At 39.8% G+C, this 14,062-nt stretch overlaps 1 protein-coding gene across 2 annotated transcripts in view; it reads right to left on the bottom strand.

The window, feature by feature from the left end:
* RYK (receptor like tyrosine kinase) overlaps positions 1–14,062 on the bottom strand; it is a 105,977-nt gene that overhangs the window by 65,954 nt on the left and 25,961 nt on the right. For both annotated transcript variants that reach the window (XM_043595365.1, XM_043595366.1), the window contains exon 2: positions 3,146–3,267. In XM_043595365.1, coding sequence (XP_043451300.1) covers positions 3,146–3,267 — 122 coding nt within the window. The remainder of the gene's footprint in view (positions 1–3,145; positions 3,268–14,062) is intronic.

Raw genomic sequence — 14,062 nt, 5'->3', positions numbered from 1 at the left:
ACCCAAGTACACATTCATACACATATTTTTTCTGTGTTTCTATATTCAACAATAACAAAGGTAGAAACAGTAACAAAAGATGAACTACCAATTGTTTTCACTATCTCTGTACTATGGATTTTGCCTGACAGATGAAGGGAAGGAAACTATCTCTAACACAGAAAGGAAGCATTGTTTGAAATAGTGAAATGCTATTAAAAATACATGTGTCAACGAGGCACTTAAGAAATAATCATACATTCGGGTGCCTGGGTGGCTCAGTTGGTTAAACGTCTGACTTTTGATTTCAGCTCAGGTCATGATCTCACAGTCATTTTGTCCCACATCAGGCTCTGTGCTGAGTGTGGAGCCTGCTTAAGAGTCTCTCTGTCTCAGGACCACCATGAGATACTACTTCATGCCCACTATGATGGATATAATCAAAAACCCAGAAAATAACAAGTGTTGGTGAGGATGTAGAGAAATTGGAACCCTTGTACTTTGATGATGGGAATGTAAAATAGTGCAGCCATTTTGGAAGAAATGGCAGTTTCTTAAGAAATTAAACACAATTTTACTACACAACCCAGCAATTTCCAACCTTGGTAAATACCCAAGAGAAATGAAAACATAAGCCTACACAAAGACTTGTATACAAATGATCACAGCAGCATCATTCATAACTAGTCAAAAAGTAGAGCCCCCCCCCCAAAAAAAAACAGTAGAACAACCCAGATGTTCCTCAACTGGTGAATGGATAAACAAATTATGGTCTATCCACTAAAAAGAAATACTACTCGGGGCACCTGGGTGGCTCAGTCGGTTGAGTGTCCGACTTTGGCTCAGGGAATGATCTCGTGATCTGTGGGTTCGAGCCCCACATCAGGCTCTGTGCTGACAGCTCAGGGCCTGGAGCCTGCTTTGGATTCTGTGTCTCCCTCTCTCTCTCTGCCCCTCCCCCGCTCATGCTCTGTCTCTGTCAAAAATAAGCATTAAAAAAAATTTTTTTTTAAGAAATACTACTCAGTAATAAAAAGGAATGAAGTATTGATATCATGCTACAACGTGGACAAATTTTAGAAACATTTGCTAAGTGAAAGAAAACAGTCACAAAAGACCATACTTTCTATGACTCCAGTTATATGAAATGTCCAGAACAGGCAAATGCATAAGGACAGAGGTAGATGAGTAGTTGCCTGTGGTTGGGGGTAGGACTGAAGAGTGACTGCTAACAGGCACAAGGGACCCTATTGGAGTGATGGAAATGTTCAAAAATTGGATTGTGGTGATGGCTGCACGACTCTGGAAAACTCTGCACAAACTCAAAAAAATCATTGGACTATGTACTCAAAATGAGTGAATTTTATTGTACATAAATCACAACTCAGTAAAGCTGTTAAAAGTAACTAGAATCTGACCATATTATATTCTCTGCCACTATATCCAGTGTATAGATAATTGTCAAAGTTGTCTTTTACCTTTTCCTTTTTTGTACGTTGTTTTCCATTTTAGTGTTAACAGCATTGTCACCAGAAATAAATAAGGAAAAGGAGATGAAAACTTTTTTAAATTTAAAAATATTCTCACTCAAAAATAAAAATAAACTAAAAAGAAATAATCATGCATCCATACAATATCATATTATAATAAGCCATTATACAGAATGAGTTAAATCTGTAAGTAGTGAAATGGAAAGATGCCAAAAGACAGTATTAGGTAAGGGGGAAAATACTGTACAACATAGGTGTCATAAATCCCCTTTTTGTTTAAAAAGGTAAAAAAAAAAAGTGAGTTTGGCAGTGTGGGGGTGGCTCAGTGGGTTAAGCATCTGACTCTTGATTGGGCTCAGGTCATGATCTCACGGTTCATGGATTCGAACACTACATTGGGTTCTGCACTGACAGCATGAGCCTGCTTAGGATTCTTTGTCTCCCTCTCTCTCTGCCCTTCCCCTGCTCACGTTCTCTTTCTCTCTCTCTTTCTCATTCTCTCTCTCAAAAATAAATATAAACATTTTTAAAAAATGAGTTTGAAGTATACTAAACTATAAACAACAATAATTTCTGGGTATAGATCTACAAAGTCTTGGTAGTTTTTTAAATAATTCTATTAATACTTGGTTTTCCTAGTACTCATTATTGTTTCTAAGTAGATAAAAAGATCTATATTAAAGTCACCAAATTTAAATGACTTGCAACAAATATCAGGACAAGTATCACTTTGTAATACTTAAAAAAAAAAAAAACTCTGCTAGAGATTTTAGTAGCAAAACTATTTTTATTTCCCAAATAAAATCCTACTCAGTTCATATATAATGCTAATAAAAGAAATTAAAGTTGATTGGAGGAGGTGGGCTCTTCCCTCAGCTTCCCACTTTTGACGTATGAAAAAACTTTTCATGTTCGTGGAGCTCAGTCAGAGAAAATGTGAAGAATTCAGCTACAAGTAAGCCAGGCAGGAGGTTCATTACAGTTAAAGGAGCTTGGCCACAGCACACGTGGGTGCCTGCATCTGCTGTACCCTACTTTTACCATTTCTCCATAAATGGCAGAACTATATCCATTACATCAAACACGCCTAAAACAACTTCCCCATCCTCCATTCCTATTGCTTCACAATAACAGCAGTCAAGGGGAACCTGGGTGGCTCAGTCGGTTAAGCAACTGACTTTGGCTCAGGTCATGATCTCACAGTTCGTGGGTTCGAGCCCCACATCAGTCTCTGTGCTGACAGCTCAGAGCCTGAGCCTGCTTCAGATTCTGTGTCTCCCTCTCTCTCTGTTCCTCCCCTGCTTGTTCTCTGTCTCTGTCTCTCAAAAACAAATAAACATTTAAAAAAATTAAAAAATAACAGAACATCAGCAAGTTCAACTGTTCCCTCTTCACATTAGATCTGCATCCCTGCTTGAAAAGCCTGAAAGGATATAAATGTTCTGTCATAAGCCTGACATAAATGGTGGCTACCTTCATTTTATAGGACTTGAGAAAGTCTAAAGGAATAGGCTAAAGACTTAAAATATAAATCTGAAAATACTCAGTACTGCTACAGCCCACCACCTACTAGCCCTTTTGTATAGATGGCAGTCCATCCCTCAGATATAGGCCTTGCATTGGCATCTGGGCCTGAGTGGTCCTGTCTTGACATCTTTGGTTGACTACTCTCTTACCTTGGACTTTGCATGCCAAGTGAAGTGCAGGAAATTTGTCTCACTGGGTACTAACAGGTTAAAGGATAAGGCGTAGTGACTAATAAGGTCATTTCTCACATAATAAAGTTCTGCATCAAGACCTAGAAAAAAAAATAGAGAGAAAATAATTAAACACCTAAAATTACAGTCAAAATCATTAACCATTAGGATTTCAAATACTAATAAGAATGAAAATAATATGGATATACAAGTGTATACCATGAATGTCTCTCACATATGCTGTCTAATGAAGCAGGTAGGACAATGAGTTTCATCATCATCAATAAAGATGAAGAAGATGGGACTAAAAACAATTAGGTAGCTATCCAGCTAAACACAGGTGTGTTAGATCCAGAACTCCGGAAGCCATTCTGTCTCCCGAGGACCAATGTGATACTCCTCCTTTTGGACCCGATCCTTCTCAGAGTAATGCCTACACACAAGAGCCTCTTCTCTCCGCAAAACTGATGTGGATTTAGGAAGAGAGATTCAAAATGGAAAAGAGAAAGGTACATAGGTGAAAACATTACTTTAAGCCAAAGCCTCAAGACCCCAGCCAGAGATGGCCTCCACTTCCTCATCCGCACAACGTCCTGGCCGCTCTGACAGCATTTACCATCATACACTCACATTAGCTGCCACATCAACACATGTCCTCTCCCATACCTAGACTACAAGGTGAACACCGTATTTCTCCTCCTATTCTCAGAACAGTTCTCTGAACAAAGCAGATGCTCAGTAAATAATTGTTAAACAAGTTAGTTCTGCAGATAAAGCAGAAATAACCAAGATGCCTGAGAAATGCTGGAGAAGCAACTCCCAAATCTCACTCACTCCCATATTACCTTTTCCATCAGGGCCACATCTAACCTCCCAACATATACCACATTCTCAAATTAGCATTTTTCTTTGAAATTGATTCAATTTTTTAAAACAAAAATTTTAAAGGAAAATTTAATCACTATCTTGAATGGGAAATTAGTAATTATTGTGAAAAAATACAAGGTAACAAAAAGAAATCACTTAAAAGGAAAACAAAACGGTATTACTAAATTCTAGCTAAATACTGGTGCCTAACGAGGCAGTGAGTGAGCTTAAGTCCAGTTCACTATTTACAAAAAAGTAAGGAGGGAGGTTATCAGCAAGTGTTTGACAAAAGTAAAGAATCAAACAGATGCTTTCTCTCATGATAACCCAAAAGAACTGAATGAATAAAAGCAGGGTAACTCAATTGATTTATTGTTATTTAAATTGCATCTAGGTGTCCCTCTAGTACTGCATGACATATATATTCCATATGCTAGAGGGAAAGGGTACAGGAGAGACCAATCAAAATGTAAATCTCATTTTTACTAAGTCTATACTGTGGGCCTAAAACCTTGATGCAGAGGTCAATATGGAGATCTCCACACCTTCTATGATATAGATACAGAAACCCATAACTCTGCTACAGGTATGTCTCCTGTAAAATTAGTTTTCTCATTTCTGAACTGAATCTAAAACAATCATTAATCCAGAAATGAGATTTGAAGCTTACATAGGGGAAAGGAGCACTGTCTGGGTAACACTGCTTTATTCAGTTATTCTGTAGAGATACCAAATGCAATGGGACAAAATTAGAGGTTTTCTGCAAAAGACCCTCACTGCTAGCAGGACAGGAACTGCCAGCAAACACTGGGAGGAGGAACTGGTGGTATTAGAGAAGGGGAAAAAGGAAGGTAAGAAGGTGAGAGAAAGGTAAGGGGAAAATGCAACAAGAAAGCTGGGTACAAAGAAAACATCAGCAATCACAATAATTGTAAACAGCTTAAATGTGCTTGTTGTTGTTGTTGTTGTTTTAAAAAGGGGGGGGTGCCTGGGTGGCTCAGTCAGTTGAGCGTCCGACTTCGGCTCAGGTCATGATCTCACAGTTCGTGAGTTCGAGCCCCATGTCGGTTTCTGTGCTAACAGCTCAGGGCCTGGAGCCTGCTTCGGATTCTGTGTCTCACTCCCTCTCTGCTCCTCCCCTGTTCACACTCTGTCTCTCTCAAAAATAAAGATTAAAAAAAATTTTTTTTTTTAAAGTCTATGTCTTATTCTAGTCTAGACTGATGCTGTTTACAAGAGGCACACCTGGAACGAAACTTTTAAAAATTAGAAAAACAGGGCACCTGGGTGGCTCAGTCGGTTAACCATCCAACTTCAGCTCAGGTCATGATCTCAGGGTCTGTGAGTTTGAGACCCACGTCTGACTCTGTGCTGACAGCTCAGAGCCTGGATGGAGCCTGCTTTGGAATCTGTGTCTCCCTCTCTCTCTGCCCCTTCCCCACTCACACTCTGTCTCTCCCTCTCTCTTAAAAATAAATAAACATTAAAAAAAATTTAGGGGTGCCTGGGTGGCTCAGTCAGTTAACTGTCTTTGGCTCAAGTCATGATCTCGCAGTTCATGGGTTCGAGTCCCGCGTTGGGCTCTGTGCTGCTAGCCCAAAGCCTGGAGCCTGCTTTGGATTCTGTATCTCCCTCTCTCTCTCTGCCCCTCCCCTGCTCTGCCCACATGCACGCTCTCTCTCTCTCTCAAAAATATTTTAAAAAATTGAAAGAAAAACAAAGTAGATGAGCAATATTGACATGAGATAAACTAGAACAAGGTAAAAAGATTTTATATTAGTAAGAAAAATTTCATACTAATAAAAGACATAGGAGCTATGATAGTGTAACTAATAAAAGCTTCAAAGAGCTTTCTGTAAAGCAAAAACAGATAGAAAAACATTAATAATAAAAAGACAAATCTACAATCACAGTTGGAGACTAATATTATTTCAGAAAACAAAAGATCAAAACATAAAAATTTAATGTGGATATTCTGTTAACCAGCTAGACTTCAACAACTAACCTTTTACTGCCCACCTGCATGTACCCACCAACCTTTGTTCCACCCTTTTTAAGCTCTTCTTCCCAGCTTACCTTTCAACGTTTATTTATTTTTGGGACAGAGAGAGACAGAGCATGAACGGGGGAGGGGCAGAGAGAGAGGGAGACACAGAATTGGAAACAGGCTCCAGGCTCTGAGCCATCAGCCCAGAGCCTGACGCGGGGCTCGAACCCACGGACCGCGAGATCGTGACCTGGTTGAAGTCGGACGCCTAACCGACTCCGCCACCCAGGCGCCCCCAGCTTACCTTTCAACTCAGGCAAAGAACCCCATGGGCACAGACAGCATCCCATAATGGAAACCAAAACTACCCCTCAAACAAAAATGACTGCCCACACAAACCTCTGGTGGCTCCAGACCACCCAATTTGAGCTCAAATCCCAACTCACAACTGCATAGATGCTCCATGGAGTGACAGTTACTTTTACTTGATTATAACACTAAAGAGCATAAGCCTCATTAACATACAATGTATGTACAGACATATTTCCTCAAGGTGCATGCATAACGTTATGCCTACCTCTACATACAATGACAAAGCCCCCTTCCTGAATATTCATCCTAACCCTAAATAATAGCAACCCATTCACCCTTGCATGACCTTATTTGCTGCAAATAGTTTCCTTTGTGTGACAACTCCATCTGGAGTAGTCTCTACCTGTAATTCACCAAGGTGCGAACTCCATGTTCATTATTTAAACAATGTATTTATGGGACAAGAAACAAGGGAGTTGTAGATGCTGCTTTTAGGCAACAGGCTTGAGCAAAGGAAACTTGACTAAGGCAAAAGGGCCCATAGGGACCACAGGGCTGAATGCAACCAGACTCATTAAGCAACCCACTTCAAAACAGCCATAGGTTCTAACTGACCAATTACAAATAGGCACAGTTCCTACGATTGCCAAAAGATAAAATTCCATATGTCCCATACTCCCTCACTCTGCCCTATAACTGTGGCCCCTCACCACCGACTGCCTTGTTGCAGACAGTGTCTCTTTTGCTGTCCTGCCCACCATTCCATTACAGTAGATCCAATAAATCATCTCTCTTCTGTTCTGCCTTGAATGAATTCTTTCACTGCCTGTGCTGCCAGCCTCCATCCAAGTGGGACCCCCCACAGTTGGTAGCTCCCCCATCCAACTGGAGTACCCCAAAGGGGTATTAATCATGAGTTAGACCATACACATTTTTAAAAATGGACTCTAACTAGAAATAATACAGGCTACCTTCTCGATCAAATGTTGTAATAAAGAAATTAACGGGGGTGCCTGAGTGGCTCAGTCAGTTGAGCATCCAACTTCGGCTCCAGTCACGATCTCACACTGTGTGAGTCCTGCGTCAGGTTTTGTGCCGACAGCTCAGAGCCCAAAGACTGCTTCGGATTTGGTGTCTCCCTCTCTCTTTGCCCCTTCCCCCACTCATGCTGTCTCTCTCTCTCCCTCTCCCTCTCTCAAAAATAAACAAATATTAAAAAAAAAAAAAAAAGGGGGCGCCTGGGTGGCTCAGTGGGTTAAGCATCCGACTTCGGCTCAGGTCATGATCTCACAGTTCGTGAGTTCGAGCCCCGCGTCGGGCTCTGTGCTGACAGCTCGGAGCCTGGAGCCTGCTTCACATTCTGTGTCTCCCTCTCTCTCTGCCCCTTCCCTGCTCATGCTGTGTCTCTCTCTGTCTCAAAAATAAATAAACATTAAAAAAAAAAAAAAAAAGAAATTAACTATAAGATAAAGATAAAGTCAAAGGATGATTATTTGACCAGATTAATGAAAGTTAAACTCTTTGCAAGATTAAGAAAAAAAAGAGAAAACACTAATTATGAATATTAAGAATGAAGGGGGGGGGGTGACTGAGTGGCTCAGTTGGTTGAGTATCTGACTCTCGGTTTCAGCTCGGGACATGATCTCAAGGTTCTAGAGATCGAGCTCTGTGACAGGCTCTGTGCTGACAACAGGGAGCCTGCTTGGGATTCTCTCTCCCCACCCCCTCTCTGCCGCTCCCCCACTTGTTCAAGCTCTCTTGCAAAATAAATAAACGTTAAAAAAAAAAGAATGAAGAGGGAACATTGCTACAAATCCTACAGATATTAAAAAGAATGTTAGTATGAATAACTTTATGACAATAAATTCAATAACAGATAAAATAGAAAAACCCTTGAAAAACACAATTTAGCAAAACTGACAAGAATAAGTTAAAAATCCAAATAATAAAAATTTCCCCCAAAGCTCTGGGTCCAGATGAATTCTATCAAATACTTAAGGATGATATAATATCAATCTTGCATAAACTTTCAGGAAATAGTTAAAAAAAAAAAAAGGTTCCTAACTCACTGTATAAAGCCAGCATCACACTGATATTAAAACCTGACAAAAATATGAGAGGAAAAATACAGACTGACGTACCTCTTTAATAGAGACATAAAGTTCTCCCTAAAACATTAGCAAATGGAATTCAGCAATATACAAAAAGAATAATTACATCATGATTAAGTGTATATGAGAGGCTAACCTTTAAAAATTACTAATTCATGAGGTGCCTGGGTGGCTCAGTCAGTTAAATGTCTAACTCTTGATTTCAGCTCAGGTCATGATCTCATGGTTTGTGAGACTGAGCCCTGTGTCACCAGCATGGAGCCTGCTTGGGATTCTCTCTCTCCTTTCTCTCTGCCCCTCCCCTGCTCATGTGCTCTCTCTCTCTCAAAATTACCAAACATGTTTTAAAAATTACTAACTCACTACATTAATGAAATAGAAGATAATAACACAGATCATCTCAATAGATGCAGAAAAAGCACTTAGCAAAATTCAAAGCCTATTTTTAATGATAAAAACTGTCTACAAAGTAGCAATAGACATAAACTTTCTCAGTCTGGTAAAGAGCATCTATTAAAAACCCTAGGGCTAACATCATTCTCAATAGTGAATTATTAAATTCTTATTTCTAAGATCAGAAAAAAGGCAAGGACAAGACCACAACACATGGTCTACTTCCACCACTTCTTTTCAACCTTGAACTGGAGGTCCGAACCAATATGTGAAGACAAGAAAAAAACGTTGGAGAGGATGAACTAAAATTCCCAGATGATAGGATTATGTGTGTAAAAAGGACTATGAGATCTACTAAAATACTACTCAAACCAATTCATGAATTTAGCAAAGTCTCAGAACATAAAACTCCAATATAAAATAATCAATTGTAGGGACGCCTGGGAGGTTCAATCAGTTTAACATCCAACTTTGGCTCATGTCAGGATCTCACGGTTTGTGAATTCAAGCCCCATGTCAGACTCTGTGCTGACAGCTCAGAGCCTGGAACCTGCTTGGGATCTTGTGTCTCCCCTTCCCTCTGGTCCTTCTTTCTCTCTCTCTCTCTCTCTCTCTCTCTCTCTCTCTCTCTCTCTCTCTCTCAGGATTCTGTGTCTCCCTTTCTCTCTGCCCCTTCCCCACTTGTGCGCACACACTCTCTCAAAAATAAACATTAAAGGGGCGCCTGGGTGGCTCAGTCGGTTGAGCGTCCGACTTCAGCTCAGGTCACGATCTCGCAGTCCGTGAGTTCGAGCCCCGCGTCAGGCTCTGTGCTGATGGCTCAGAGCCTGGAGCCTGTTTCAGATTCTGTGTCTCCCTCTCTCTCTGACCCTCCCCAGTTCATGTTCTGTCTCTCTCTGTCTCAAAAATAAATAAAGGTTAAGAGAAAAGAAAAAAATTTTTTTAATAAATAAATATTAAAAAAAGGAAAAAAAATTTTTAATCATTTGTATTTCTATATATTTGCAACAGTAAAACAAAATTTAAAAATCAATACTGTAACATTAAAAAAATACCAATAAGTAGAAATAAATCTAAGTAAAGATACGCAAGACCTCTACACTAACATCATTCTCAATAGTGAATTATTGAAAATATTAACTAAGAAAAATACAACTAAGAAAAATTAAAGATGACTTGGGGTGCCTGGGTGGCTCAGTTGGTTGAGCGTCCAACTTCGGCTCAGGTCATGATCTCATGGTTCATGGGTTCAAGCCCTGCATCAGGCTCTGTGCTGACAGCTCAGAGCCTGGAGCCTGCTTCAGATTCTGTGTCTCTCTCTCTCTCTCTGCCCCTCCCCCACTCACGCTGTGTCTCCCTCTGTCTCAAAAATAAACATTAAAAAAAAGTTGTTTTTAAGAAAAATTAAAGATGACCTAAATAAGTGGAGAGACACCATTCTCTTAGATAAGCCTCAATATTCTTAAGATGCCAAGTTTCTTTTTTTAAATATTTATTTTTGAGAGAGAGAGAGAGAGAGAGAGCGAGCATGTGCACAAGCAGGGTAGTGGTAGAGAAAGAGGGAGACACAGAATCCGAAGCAGGCTCCTCAATGTCAGCACGGAATCCGACATGGGGCTCAACTCACCAACTGTGAGATCATGACCTGAGCCAAAGTAAGATGCTTAACCAAATGAGCCACCCAGGTGCCCCAGATGTCAAGTTTCTCAAACTGATCTACAGATATAAAGTAATCCTAGTCAAAATCCCAACAGATTTTTTTTTTAATTTTTTTTTTCAACATTTATTTATTTTTGGGACAGAGAGAGACAGAGCATGAACGGGGGAGGGGCAGAGAGAGAGGGAGACACAGAATCGGAAACAGGCTCCAGGCTCTGAGCCATCAGCCCAGAGCCTGACGCGGGGCTCGAACTCACGGACCGCGAGATCGTGACCTGGCTGAAGTCGGACGCTCAACCGACTGCGCCACCCAGGCGCCCCTAAATCCCAACAGATTTTTTTAAGAAACAAATTAATTCTAAAATGAAATTTAAATGCCAAAACAATCTTGAAAAAGAAATAATGCTGCAAGACTTCATCTGATTTTACAACATGATTAAGAATTATAGTAATCAAGACAGTGTGGTATTGACATAAAGACAGGCATACTAATAGAACAGAACAGAATCCAAAAATAAACTTTCAAATACAGGGCCAATGGAATTTCAACAAAGGCACCAAGGCAACTGAGTTAAGGTGATGCTAATGCAACTGGATAAAAGTATAGGGAGAAAAGTCTTGACCCCTATCTTACATATCAGACAAAAACTGATTTGGGATCAATTATAGACCTAAATGTAAAAGCTAAAACTATAAAGCTTCTCAAAGAAAATATAGGTGAGTATCTTCACAACCTAGGGTAAATAAAGATTTCTTGGAATGGTCACCCAAAACACGAATCAAAAGAGAAAAAAACATATGAACTGGTCATCATCAAAATTAAAAACTTCTCCTCAAAAAACATTGTTAAGAAAATGAAATTCAAGTCACAAACTGGGAGAAAATACTCACAACACATCTTTCTAAAAAAAAAAAAACAAAAACTTGGGGCACCTCAGTGACTCAGATGGTTGAATGTCAGAATTCAGCTCAGGTCATGATCTCGTGGTTCATTAGTTCGAGCCCCCATGTTGGGCTTGCTGTTGTCAGCCTGTTCGCGTGGAGCCCACATCAGATCCTCTGTCCCTCTCTTTCTCTGCCCCTCCCCTGCTCATGTTCTCTCTCTCAGAAAATAAATAAAAACATTTTAAATAAGTAAATAAGTAAAAGACTTGCTTCTAGGATATACAAAGATCTCCTACAAACCAAAAATATAGTCCCATTAAATAAATTGGATAAAAGATGTGAACATATATCTTTTAAGAAAATATATGAAAATGGACAATAAGTACATGAAAAGGTGCTACACATCATCAGTCATCAGAGAACTACAAATTAAAACAATGAGATGCCATTTCTAGCTATAAGAATTATGAAATGTTGGCAAGCATGTTGGAGCAACTGCATCTCTCCTACATCGCTGGGAGTATAAAAATGTTAAATTACTTCAGAAAACTGGCAGTTTTGTATAAAGTTAATATACATACTCTATGACCCAGTAATTCTACTCCTAGGTAATTACCCGAAAGAAATGAAAACATATGTCCACAAAAAAATTTGTACGTGAATGTGGACAGCACTTTTATTCAGAAAAACCCAAACTGGAAATAACACAAATGTACACCAACATGATGAATAACCAACTGTGGTATATTCATAGGATAGAATACTACTCAGCAATGAAAATAAACTGTTGAGACTTTGTAACAAAAGGGATGAATCTCACAAACTACACAGAAGAAGCTACACAGACTACATACTATATAATTTCATTTATAGAAAATTCTAGAACAGGCAGAACTCATTTATGCTGATAGAAATCAGGTCAGTGTGGTTGCCTGGGAAAGGGGGTGGGAGAGAAATTAGTGAACTAATTGCAATGGGGCACCAGGGAACTTCCTAGGGTAATAAAAATATTCTATATCTAATTGGAATAGTGTTTATACAGCTATATGCATTTTTCAAAACTCAATCAACTGTACATTTAAAATTTGCACATTCATTATATGAAACATTTCCCTAAAATTTTCAAAAGAGGAAGAAAAAAGTCAATAGGTTTTATTTACCTCTCTTTTCTAATCTCAGAAAGCTTGCATACCATAGAATGTCACTAGCACTAACATACGAGTTGTAGAAAAAAATAATTAATCTTAAGTGATCAACAACTTACGAATTTAAACTTAAAACATCTTTCATAGGGAGGGGCATCTGGGTGGCTCAGTTGGTCCAGCAACCGACTTCAGCTCAAGTCATGGTCTGGTGGTTTGTGAGTTCAAGCCCCATGTCAGGCTCTCTGCTGCGTACAGCTGGCTTTGGATCCTCTGAGCCTCCCCTGCTCATGTGCGTGAGCAGGTTCTTACACTCTCTCTCTCAAAAATAAATAAACATTTGGCACAAAAACAGACACTCAGATCAGTGGAACAGAACAGAGAATCCAGAAATGGACCCACAAACATATGGCCAACTAATCTTTGACAGAGCAGGAAAGAATATCCGATGGCATAAAGATAGTCTCTTTAGCAAGTGGTGCTGGGAAAACTGGACAGCGACATGCAGAAAAATCTGAACCACTTTCTTATACCATACACAAAAATAAACTCAAAATGGATGAAAGACCTAAATGTAAGACAGGAAGCCATCAAAATCCTCGTGGAGAAAGCAGGCAAAAACCTCTTTAACCTTGGCCACAGCAGCATCTTACTCAACACATCCCTGGAGGCAAGGAAAACAAAAGCAAAAATGAACTATTGGGACCTCATCAAAATAAAAAGCTTCTGCACAGTGAAGGAAACAGCAAAACTAAAAGGCAACCAAGGGAATGGGAGAAGATATCTGCAAACAACATATCAGATAAAGGGTTAGTATCCAAAATCTATAAAGAACTTACTTATCAAACTCAACACCCAAAAAACAAAAAATCCAGTGAGGAAATGAGCAAAAGACATGAATAGACACTTCTCCAAAACAGACACTTCTCCAAAGACCATCCAGATGGCCAACATCACTCATCATCAGGGAAATACAAATCAAAACCACAATGAGAAAACCCTCACATCTGTCAGAATGGCTAACATTAACTCAGGCAACAAGAGATGTTGGCGAGGATGCAGAGAAAGAGGATCTCTTTTGCACTCCTGGTGGGAATGCAAACTGGTGCAGCCACTCTGGAAAACAAGTATGGAGGTTCCTCAAAAAATTAAAAATAGAACTACCCTACAACCCAGCAACTACACTACTAGGTATTTATCCAAGGGATACACGTGTGCTGTTTCGAAGGGACACATGCACCCCAATGTTTATAGCAGCACTATCAACAATAGCCAAAGTAAAGAGTCCAAATGTCCATCAATGGATGAATGAATAAAGATGTGGTAGAAGCGCCTGGGTGGCTCAGTCAGTTAAGCGTCCGACTTCAGCTCAGGTCATGATCTCACAGTTTGTGAGTTCGAGCCCTGAGTCTGGCTCTGTGCTGACAGCACGGAGCCTGGAGCCTGCTTCAGATTCTGTGTCTCCCTCTCACTCTGCCCCTCCCCTGCTCATGCTCTGTCTCTCGGTCTCAAAAATAAATAAAACATTAAAAAAAATTAT

Source organism: Prionailurus bengalensis, chromosome C2 (genome assembly GCF_016509475.1).
Source record: "Prionailurus bengalensis isolate Pbe53 chromosome C2, Fcat_Pben_1.1_paternal_pri, whole genome shotgun sequence".
Taxonomy (NCBI): domain Eukaryota; kingdom Metazoa; phylum Chordata; class Mammalia; order Carnivora; family Felidae; genus Prionailurus; species Prionailurus bengalensis.
Note: the sequence above shows the minus strand (reverse complement) of the source record. Positions and strands in the feature narration are given on the sequence as shown.